Source organism: Mytilus edulis, chromosome 2, assembly GCF_963676685.1.
Source record: "Mytilus edulis chromosome 2, xbMytEdul2.2, whole genome shotgun sequence".
Taxonomy (NCBI): Eukaryota; Metazoa; Mollusca; class Bivalvia; order Mytilida; family Mytilidae; genus Mytilus; species Mytilus edulis.
The window spans coordinates 3,862,620-3,875,010 of NC_092345.1; the positions used below are offsets into that span (position 1 = coordinate 3,862,620).

Below are 12,391 nucleotides of genomic sequence, written 5' to 3' on the forward strand. Positions count from 1 at the left end.
AAACAAATCCGGGTTACACAAACTGAAACCAAAGGAAACACATTAACTATAAGAGGAAAACAACGAAACAACAGAAACACTGAAGTGCAACAAAAAACAAAAGACAATGCAAGACAAACAGAAACGAAAAATTGCCATTTTCCTGACTTGGTACAGATATTTTAAGAAAAAAATGGTGGCTCACGCTTTTATGGCAATTTTAAATATGACACAAAAAAAAACAGTCATGAAACAATTTTTTTTATATCCATACCTGCACAAAATAATGAAATATGAAAGAACGTCAATAAACGAAAATATCCCCTAGAGACCAAATGACAAAGATGTTTGCAATTATAGATCAGAGTGTGTCTTCAAGAATAAGCAAAACCCATACCTTTCTATCATATAATTTAGCATCAATTTTCTTCAAATCAATAGCATCTTGCATTGAAGCTCTTCGTTGTCTTTGTGATGGCAGTGGTGGTAACCCGTCATTTGCGAAGGTGAAGGACGAAGATGAGTCACGGAAACCAGAAACCGATCCAGGAGTAACATTTCCGGAACTTCCTTCTGAAACAGAAAAATAGAGAAAATATCAACATATGTACTTGCATTTTCAAAGTTTGCATGCTTTAAGATAAAACAAAAATAAGACCGAGAGAAGAAGTTAATATTTACAAACATTGATCAAAGTTTCAGCTACGCAATATCTAGAGAAAGAGTTGAGAGGTGATATCAAAAATGATCTTATCACATCTAAACTCACATTTAGAAGTTGTTTATCGTTGTAGAGCACATGAGTTCAACACCTGTCTTGGTGGGGTTTGTGTTTCTGAATCATTAGATTAGTTGTCTATGTTATCTTGCTTTCTTTTAATCATTTGTGGGAGGTTAATCGTCCATTTAATAGTTGTTCAACGCTCCTCGTTGTTTTCTGTACCTCTTCTGTGAAATATGGAAATGCAGTAGATGCCAGTTCGGAAAAACATGCATTCAGATATGGAGGAAAATAATTTTAGATATGATTTAAATCGATAATTTTTCGATTGTCGTCCCATGAGAGGCGTATGGGATATGACATATATGTTTATAGAAAAGATGTGTCAATATATTTGTTTATTTAAATTACTTTTATTTTATTTTTTTATCATTGACTAATAACACCAAGGAAAAAATATTTGGTTAAATTGGTCAGTTAAGCTTCATTAATTCTTATACTTGTTATGTTTCAGACGTTCAGATAGGAAAAAGAAATAAAATAAAAGTATATTCATTTATATTTTATGGGGTTCGTGTTGTTTATTCTTTAGTTTTCTATGTTGTGTCATGAGTACTACTGTTTTTCTTTTGTCTTTTTCATTTTTAGCCATGGCGTTGTCAGTTTGTTTTAGATTTATGAGTTTGACTGTCCCTTTGGTATCTTTCGTCCCTCTTTTATATTACTTACAACATGGTTTTTACGCATATCATTTGATAAAAAAGAACATAGTGTCTTATTAAATGTATTCTTATATAATTGTCAGTAACATATGCTTGAACATTTTCTTTGTCAAAAACATGCTTAGATAAGTAGAATGCTGAAAAATCACCCATGCACATGTACATGCATACAAACAAGGGAAGAACTATTGTTTAATTCACACGAAATCCGAACAAGACCTTGCTCGATTGTGTATATTCTGTGTACTTATTTCCATATTTCATATTTTTTGTATATATTATAAAAAATCCTTCATTATCTTGCTTGTGCAGCATTGATTTACATTCTTAGATTATTCGATTTAATTTGATTGTCACACTGTTGCAAACGTTACCAAATACCCTTAATATCAAGCTTTATTCTCCAATTACTCATATGCATAATTTAAAAAAATATATAATTGTATGTAATCCAATTTTTATAACTTCGTTTCTTGTTCTCGGATATTTATTTTATCCGCGTTTCATTTCATTACACCATGAAAGAGGATGTATCACACTAGCTGTTATGGCATAGTAATTACACAGTGGCGTTATGTTAGAGATCGATCTATCGTGCTAGGAATTAAAACAGAAGCAAATCACCAAGTGTCACTTCAGCTTCCAACAATTCGATTATTACAGAAATCTATTTGATTAACTGTTGATCTGGACCCTATCAAATAGACTTCCTCTTAAACTTAGATTACACATATGACATCTTGCCCAGTTTGATTAAACTAGAAATATAAAAGCGTTTGTTATTATGTGAGTATGACACGTCTATTTGGATATATAACAGATTCTGAATGTACCTTTATGTGAAACTTGTGTCTAGACAAACAAGTGCGCACGTTAAATAGGCATAACCCAACCACATGTTGTGGCTGAACCAATTTTAGCTGGTTAGACAATGTTTTCTTCGCTTTTATTCTTGTTTGTTTTGTTTTTATGTCAAATTTTCCGGTTTTGATTATTTTTTTTATGAACCATTTTATCTTATCCTTTTCGTTTTGTTTTCATATGATGCGATAAGGGTATTAAACGTTTTTTCGACAGTCACAACTTCTCCACTATATAGATGACGTCCTTTACTTCAACAACTTAACATTAATGATTTTATTTTAAATCCTGAGTTAATTATAAATTTGAAATCAAAAGTATGATTGCTAACGAGATAGTAATAATACCAAGTGACAAAAGCAGAATCCAATTGAACTTGGTATTCGGTAAGTCTCTGTTCTATACTAAAGTGTTATTTTCATATTCCCGACTTGAAAAAGAGATTTTTCTATGATAAGTTTATTTTCATTAAAAATATTTGCTGATAGTTCTAAAGATCTACTAGAGCCTCATGACTAGTTAATATTGGTTATAGTTTTACATATATACACGAGCTTAATGACTAGTCAACATTGGAGAAAGTTCTTTAGACCTTCAACAACCCATGCCTGTCACCATTGATGATAGGTCCTAACACTTACAATGTACTTGTTATTATATTTGAAATAGCTCTTGCCGCGATATAGACTTTTTGGACTGGTGCGGCGTACAGCCATCACCTATCAATCAATAAGTACGAGAGCGTTATGATGATATGTCATCTGTGATGATAGTTCTAAAGACCTTCAAAAGTCTCACGACTAGTCAACATTGGGGATAATTCTGAAGACGTTTAAGAGCCTCATCAGAGGCGTAGCTAGGCTATTTTGAAGTGTACACCCCAACCTCGGCGAGGGGTTTGAGAGCCCCAATCGGATCCAGATTATAACACCTACTAGCAGTGGGTTCGAGGTGGAGGCCAATTCCTGTCATCAAAAAAACTAACCAATAGCAAGTTGAACATACCTTAGAGAATATTTCTTTCTAAATCGTTTATGTTTAATATATTCATAGTGTTGATTTGGAATCTAGTGGTCTTTGGCTTTAGAGAAAATATCCAAACCAGTTACTTTCACATATGTTAAAAATGAACCGTGAGGTTAAGCATTTACTTAACTAAAACCCCTTTTTTGTGCAAATGTCGTTAATGAATATGAAATGATAAATTTGCTTAGATGTTTTAAGGTGTATTATGAAAATTCGTAAAGAGTTCCGTGTCGCCTAGAATTACTGCTTGCTACGAAAATTGAATCCATAAATCAGTCCATTACAGGATTTTCTTTAAAGTTTTTTTTCTTGATCTGGAATATTAAGTTCGGCCCAATTTGCATGACAATCATGATCGAAATTAAGGTTAACAAAATTCTCGTGTAAAAAATATTAATCACAGACCGTCTGTTAACTACTAAAACATAAGTCTGTATGTCAGTTGAAAAATTTTAAAAATATACTTTCAAAATTTTGCTTCAGATATTAATCACAAAAAAAGCTTCTGCCAGAGTTTCATAAAATTCGTTGAAGGGTTGACATAGTAATTGAAGTGTCACCACCTTTAACCACAGACTGTATCTACTTGTTAACTGCAAACAAAATCCTTTTATCAGTAAAATACGGGAAAATAAAAAATATGAATTCGTCGTTATAGCTCTCGATACTTTTTAGAGAATAAAAATTGTGTTCAACTGTCGTAAAATTTCATGAAAGTTTGAAAAAAAATTGATATAAAAAAAACACTTTAACATGCACATTTTGAACCTAAATGTTGACGCCGCCGACAAAGTAAAGGTCCGCTATTTCTTGCTTTCGCGACATGAATGTCACAGGCTCGGCTAAAAGTCAAGCCACATATCAAATTACAGCTGATTAGGAATTGCTTTGAACAAAAGGAAAGTAAGAAGAATTCCCAAAAGATTAAGACTTTGACTGACAGAAAATAAACAAATATCTTATACGGTACCATTTGGTCGAAAGTAAATTTCGTTACTTTTATAAGCAATTACAGCTATTCATTGAAGAAAGATTTACAAACTGATGTGCTTTAAACTCGATCTTTTTAATTTATTGAGATTAAAATATTTTTTTACCAGAAATTAAGTAAACGTAGCTACGCGCCTGCTCATGACAAAAAAAAAAAAAAAAAAAAAAAAAGAAACATTTTATTGCTAGTCACAGCGCCCACACGGAGCAGAACAATCAACATTCATTTCAAACTAATGATTACAAGTGATTAATAAAGTTGGGAAAGGAAGTGGAGAATGTGTCAAAGCGACAACAACCCGACCACAGAGCAGACAACAGCCGAAGGCCACCAATGGGTCTTCAATGTAGCGAAAAACTCCCGTATCCGGAAGCGTTCTTCAGCTGGCCTCTTAAAAAATATGTATACTAGTTCAGTGATAATGGAAGTCATACTAAACTCCGAGTTAAACACAAGAAACTAAAATTAAAAATCATACAAGACTAACAAAGGCCAGAGGCTCCTGACTTGGGACAGGCGCCAAATTGCGTCGGGGTTAAACATGTTTATGCGATCTCAACCCTCCCCCTATACCTCTAGCCAATGTAGAAAAGTAAACGCATAACAATACGCACATTAAAATTCAGTTCAAGAGAAGTCCGAGTCTGATGTCAGAAGATGTAACAAAAGAAAATAAACAAAATGAAAATAATACATATATAACAACAGACTACTAGCAGTACAGACATGCCAGCTCCAGACCTCAATTAAACTGATTGAAAGATTATGTCTTCATCATATGATATGATTAATGTGATTAAAACACAATGTTATAGCATATATTTATTTAGAAAAGTCATCATTGGTGATAGTTCTAGAAATAAACCTACAAGAATCACCTTGTTTTGTTTAATTGTGTTTAAATTTGAAGCAACTGATGTTATATTCTTATAAGCTAACAGTCAAAACTTAAAACTTGTTCCAAGTCAGGAATTTGACAATTGTTATTCATTCGTTTAATGTGTCTGGGCTTTTTCAAAATTTTAAAATGCCATTTGTTTAGGCACTTTCTGTTTTGAATTTTTCTAGGCGTTAAGTATTTTTGTTATTTTACTTTTACTCATAATGTTTTACTTTTCAAAGCCATATTTAATGGTACGTCTTATATATATCATTACAAAACTTTAACTTTAGAAAGAGCAACTTGAATGTCATCGCAACCAGTATTAATGAATATAAAAATGATATATAGGAAATATTGCCTTCTTTGGAAAATCGTATAGTTAATTTAGAATAAATCAAGAAATTCTATTTCGATTATATGTTTGGCATTAGACGTAACTTCGATAGTTTATTTTTGGAAAAGTAGCTAATACAATTTTCTAGTCTTTGGTTTTATAAAGGTCATCTTGTCCATATAATTGGCACCTCAGACACAATTATATTCCAGAAAATACATGTTATCCTTTAAGTTTTATCAAATAATGCGAAATATTTGAAGAAAGACTATTTTAGGATATCAAAGACGCAATTTCAGATGGCATTTTTCTTTGTATTTTTAAATCTGACTTAATCTTTTCTGAGATGCATTGTCAAATGAAAGTCAACATGTTTGAAATAATATAAATTTTCGAGTATGAATGGCTGATTATTTGTAAGATCTTCTCTCATACAAATCTCAAACCATCAAGGACACCAATATTTTAAAACTTTCACAATCAATTATTAAATTTCTCCGACACACAATTTCAAATAACAATAGTTATCAAAGGTACCAGGATTATAATTTAGTACGCCAGACGCGCGTTTCGTCTACAAAAGACTCATCAGTGACGCTCATTTTTATAAAGCCACTCAAACTATCTGTAACTATATGTTGTCAAACCTCGGAAATATAAGAATCAAAACTATATGCGACAACAAGAATAAAACGTTTTGACCATGATGTACCGAACTGACATCAATAATACATAAGTATATCAAGCTTCTCCTGGAATTATGATTTACATCCCCTGTCTTAGATATATAAAACTGTCCCAGACATGACTGAAACATTATACTTATATGAAACTACCAGATTTATAATTCTGATAAAATTATGTCATGTCATCTCCGACTTCAGAATTTCCAATTTCATACAATCATACATCATAATCTCCCAGATGTTATACTAGTAACCTTTACTTATCATAGTGTTTCCCACGAAAAGAATTGAAATTTTCGACAAGTATATATCACTTATGCCTCAAATACTCAAAGATGTCCTAAATATAGAACTATAAAAAGCTTCAAATAAACGACATTGAAAGCAAAATACAAAAACCAAACCAATCGAATTTCCAGACATTTCATATAAATGCTAACTTCAGCAAAGTGTTTGAGCATTTAATCTGTGTGTGTTGCGAGTAAAAATGTTATAGGATTAAAAAGTGTTGATTAGGTTTTATCTGAAATTCCAGTTTTCCATCTTGTGGGGCTATTGAATAAATTTGATTTCTTTTTAACAAAATTTCAAAAATTATTTAATTGAGAAAATCAACTTATGTCAATTAGACCTTTTTATTTCTGCAGCGATGACATCAAATTAGTTCTTTGAGTTTTCCGTAAAGTAGAACAGAACACACCAAGAAAAGCATAGAATCTTTTCTCAGTAAATAGAAAGCCAGAATTAAAAACAAAATATTTGCATTTGTTGATGTATGAGGATAGATTGCTTGATTGAAGTTAACCTTGTGTTATATAATATTATACAATTTATACAAGTACTAAGTTCCTAACTCTTGAAGTTTTATAAAGAATGTTTATACTAAAGTACTATTCCTCTTCCACTTCAAATTCAGTTGTTCAAAACACTTTTTTGTTTACATGCCCTTTTCGTTCATTACGTTCTCACTTCCAATTTTTAGTTTTATAAAGTTTGAAATACCAAATTTATCAACATCAAACATATTTAAAAGATAAAATGCATATCAACCTATCTTTGTATTAAACTGGTACGCCAACATTTGACACTTTCATAGTTCACAATAGTTCATAGGAAGTCGTGTTACCTGATCCGGATACATTTTCCGGACTCAGATGAGTCATTAATTTAACTCCTAAGTTACTGACATGCGGTCGCGTCATTGTGCTGCATTTTATTCACGTTTTACCTTTTGTTTAAGTATTCTCTGGATATTAGGGTATTTGTTACTTGTAGAGCAATATCAAATTATTACACATATACTCTTTAATTTAAAATTTGTTGGATATAAACACATCATAGATACCAGGATAAAAAAAAAAAACGCCAGACGGAAGGCCATATAAAATGAGCATTGTCTTTTTTGAAAAGTCTGCCATAGAAGAGAATGTAAACTTTCTGATTGTGTGTATGTTGGGCGGTTATGTTAAGATTGGATTTTCAGTGGTTTTATGACAGTTTGGTCAGATGAAGTTGATTGAGTGGTTGAACCCAATAAATAAGAAACAACCTCAACACGAGTTTTGAATTAAAATCTGGCAATACCTATCAATATTCATTTCAGATTTTAATTTCATTTATGATGATCTTTGTTGAAATATAAACCACTTATAATAATATAACGTATGTGTTGTTATATATATTTATACATTCGTAATTTTCAACGCTTTGCCGATGCAGATCTAGGATTTAGAAAGAGGGTAAACTAGTTAACGTTTGTAAAGGGACATGTAAAACGTATTTGCAATTATCATATATTTAGCTCCTTAGGTGAAGTACCGGTCCCTCACAAATCTGCCTCTCCTTTGTAAAGTGTAAATAGCATTATATCACTAAAACTAACATTTTTTCAACAAAGAAAATTTACTGTTTTTATCAAATATATCAATCACCTTGAAAGAGTCTTGACAGTAATATGTATTTATTTATTTATTTAAAAACCTGTTTCCTTTTACAATACAAATAACACATTAAGTCAACATTTACTAAAATATTTGCACAATTATTGAAAACAGAGAGTTGCCTTAATAAGAAATTACTTGTAGCATCTGACTTACGTGGATACATTTGCAACAAATAAAAAAGACAACAATATCTTCATTACAAGAATCTGATGAGATTAAACACAAAAGAGACTACTTTATTAATATCATGTTCCCTGGCTGACAGAAGTTTTAATCAGACTTCTTTTGTTATGAAGATCTAATTGCAAGCTCATTTCGTTCAAAGACAACGACAAATTAAACAAAATGACATATACACTATTGGTAATAAGACTTCTTTTGATCTATTGACCCTCAAACAATATTAATGATATATAAGTCAAAAACATTAGTATTAATAATAAAGTAGATTAAGTTATAGTTTACGTAGTTTAAATAAGAATAGTTCTAAAATACATTCACGATGTCCATAAAACAAGATTTTAATGTACACATCTATAACAAAGCAGAACAAACAAACAATGACATGATGACAATGGAGTTAAGCTATTTCAAATGGTATTTTATAGCGTGTCTATATATGTTGTCATGTTACACTATTGTTTCAGGTAAGGGTTGGTATCTATTAAAACCAGCTGCATTTGTCCTTAGTCAGGAATCTGATGTTCAGTGGTTGTCGTTTATTGATGTGGTTCATGAGTGTTTCTCATTTCTCGTTTTTTTTTTTTTTTAGATTAGACCGTTGGTTTTTCCTATGATGGTTTACTTTTGCAACTGGTGGCTTGGATGAAGAGTTGTTTCATGGACACTCATACCACATCTTCTTATATATATGTCTGTTATGCAGGGTTCACCTGATATTATTATCATTTCATACATAACGAAATGTCTGTACCAAGTCAGGAATATAACAGTTGTTTTACTTTTTCCTTAATCCGTGATCAACGTTTAATTTTCTTCTTCTGAGATACTGAGATAAGCAAAAGAAAAGTAATACTAAGTATTTGAAGTGTTGATTGATGGTAAGGCGTTTATGTGCGTCTGGTGGGAAGCATATGTCATTCACTTAAATTTCGTGGTTTATTTTTCAACGGTCAGTTTTGGTGTATAGATTTAGGTTCATTAATCCTTATTTAACTGTAAAATGAAATTATTTTTTTTAATTAGATTTACGTTTTAATACGTTCATTAATACTTTGTCAAAAATCTATGGAACTTAACCTAAATTGTACTACTGTTTATCATGATCAGTATGACAGTATCCTCAACAAAAGTATGCAATCATTTTTTCGCTTTATTTTATTAAATAAATTTTTAAAAAAACTAAGGATTTTATTATCCCAGGCATAGATTACCTTAGCCGTATTTGGCACAACTTTTTGGAATTTTGGATCCTCAATGCTCTTCAACTTTTTACTTGTTTGGCTTAATAAATATTTTGATATGAGCGTCACTGATGAGTCTTATGTAGACGAAACGCGCGTCTGGCGTAAAAATTATAATCCTGGTACATTTGATAACTATTATTAAAGGATATAGATTGACTTAGATTTTTGCATTACACATTTATTGACTGTCTGTGAATTAAAAAAAAAATACACGATGAATGAATTAATCTTCATAGATTGCGATGAAATTTGATAAAGCTAACTTTAAGATCAAGAAATAGCATATGCAGAAAAACAAACTCTTTTTTAAAATTCTTGATTTTACTGAAAAATAAGCTAACTTTTGTCAGTCAGTATTATACTGAAAGCATCTTTCACATATTTCTACAGAATTTTCAGGTGAGAACACGACAATAAGAACAAGAAGTACTGCAGCACAAAATCAGGAAGGAATATGAAACAGAACATCTCGAATTTTTTGCATCCTTAATTTTAAATTCTAAGAAAGAGATCTAAATAGTTATCAAAGGTACCAAGCTTATAATTTGACGCGTTTTGTTATTTGATTTTGCCATGTGATTATGGACTTTCCGAATTGGTTTTCTTCTAAGTTCAGTATTTTTGTGATTTTACCTTTTGATACACCAGACGCGCGTTTCGCCTACATTTGACTCAGCAGTGACGCTCAAATCAAACTACTTAAAAGCCAAGCAAGTGCAATGAGGACCAAACATTCCAAAAAAAATGTTCTAAACACGGTTTAGGTAATCTATGCCTGGGATAAGAAAATCCCTTGTATTTCGAATAATTCATACTTTTGAAGACATTTAATTATAAAAATGACCATATAATCGATATTCATGTCAACACCGAAGTGCTGACTTCTAGAAACAGTTTCCATATAGCGCATCTTTGGCGACAACGAGGATTTTTTTTCTGCATTTATAAAAACTTTACAGCGAGCTAGTAATTGGAAAATTAACCCTATACATTCAAGTGTGAATTAAAATAGACAGTTTTCCTGAATTATTTACAAAACTGACGTGACTATAAACGATTAACAATCCGTTTACAACAGCTTTATATTACAAAGGTCAAAGGTCAAGTATCTAATTCTAATTTGATGGGGACAGCTTCAAGTCATACTATATTAAGGAGATTCCTTATGCATTAGCACCTTACACGATTCAATCATGTTCTCTTCGAAAACAAAATTGATTCACTTGTACAAAAGATAGGATTAATCTATTACTTGAACTCTCCTTTAAAGAGTTACAAATAATTTCGCGAAGGGAATGTCTGATTTCATTAAAAGGTCATTTATAATTTACTGTTAACAGTTTAGATAAAAAAAAAAAAAGATATACTGTTCAACAATATCTGATGCTATTTGTTCTTTTTTTAGTCAAGGTAAAATGTATAACAAAAATCGAATATGTTGATAATTGATGATTTAATATGTGGTGCACAATGAATATCCTGCGTAGCGAGTTATTTTAAAGTGTCCACCACATTTATGATGTGATTACGAATAGAGAGAAAAAATATTACAGTTATTTCTTATAATTTAATTCCAAATTCCATTTTAAACTGCAGTAAACTATGAAAAAATATGATGACGTCACGGTCACATGACAAAATTATGTCTATGATCTGATAAACAAAACAACATCAGCCAATCAGAAGACGTGAAACATCCAAAATTAAATTATTATATTATATTAAAAATGTTAATTCATCAAAATCAAAAGAGTAAGTCAGAAAACCCGAATACAACCAAATATCTTTGAAAGGAAAACTGGCAAACCTGCTCAATAAAGATCGGAGTCGAATGCACCTGCCATGCGCAGATTTGGAACTCACACCCTCAGTGTTGAAAGGCCAGATATACTACAGAAGAACTACTTAGACCACTTTGATAAAATCTGCCATCAGTATTCAGTATCAAACTTTATCTACTCATTATGAAAATCAATTACACAATTGTCATACAGTAGTTCAATGGTTCTCTTTGTTGGTTTTCGGTTCCCTCCACAAATACAAACTGGCCGCGATGATATAGTTGAGTGTGTATACCGCTAGAATGAAATTAATATATGTCCGACCACCAGTACTCAATTATCAAGTATGAATCAGGGTTTGGTGGAATAGGAGTAATGGAGATAGACCATTATTTCCTTCTATAAGACTTATGCCGATTAAGATGTTTTTCAACCTACTTGTTTGAATTAGGTCACACTAAGACAAATTCTAGAATTGAAACTATATATTTATTAATAAAATTGTCAAATTTCCATGGAACTTTACCTTCATTGTACATTGAAGACCTGTTGGCGACCTTCTGCTGTTGTCTTCTCTATGGTCGGGTTGTTGTCTCTTAGACACATTCCCCATTTCCATTCTCAATTTTACAGAAGTGTTTAATGATCAAAAGACACTATCCAGAGCAAGACTATATAAAAAAAGTCTTCATTTTTCCGTTTTTACTGATAAAGGAATTACAGTATCTAGTATCGTCATTGTACACCAACACTCAAATATACATTATATACTTAGTGAGTTTGAAAAGGTCATGCAAAGTTTTATAGGAAATACGTTCCGCAAAATGCATAATAAACAATTAAAGACGAACATATATGTCTGAACTACTTTATTGTCTCGTGGGTAGAATAAGCTTAATCCCAGTTAATTAAATGGAAATGGTAGTACTGACTCGATGGGGACTTAAGTTACATTATACGACCATTGTTTTATTGATGAAATATCAAGAAGCTTTCCAGTTAGATTCATGATAGTAACATTGTTCAATGACAAGTTT

The 12,391-nt window shown here is 31.4% G+C and overlaps 1 protein-coding gene across 2 annotated transcripts in view; it reads right to left on the reverse strand.

Annotated features, from left to right (window-relative positions):
- LOC139511261 (synaptotagmin-1-like) overlaps positions 1–12,391 on the reverse strand; it is a 61,985-nt gene that overhangs the window by 14,961 nt on the left and 34,633 nt on the right. For both annotated transcript variants that reach the window (XM_071297869.1, XM_071297870.1), the window contains exon 3: positions 377–552. In XM_071297869.1, the coding sequence (XP_071153970.1) occupies positions 377–552 (176 nt within the window). The remainder of the gene's footprint in view (positions 1–376; positions 553–12,391) is intronic.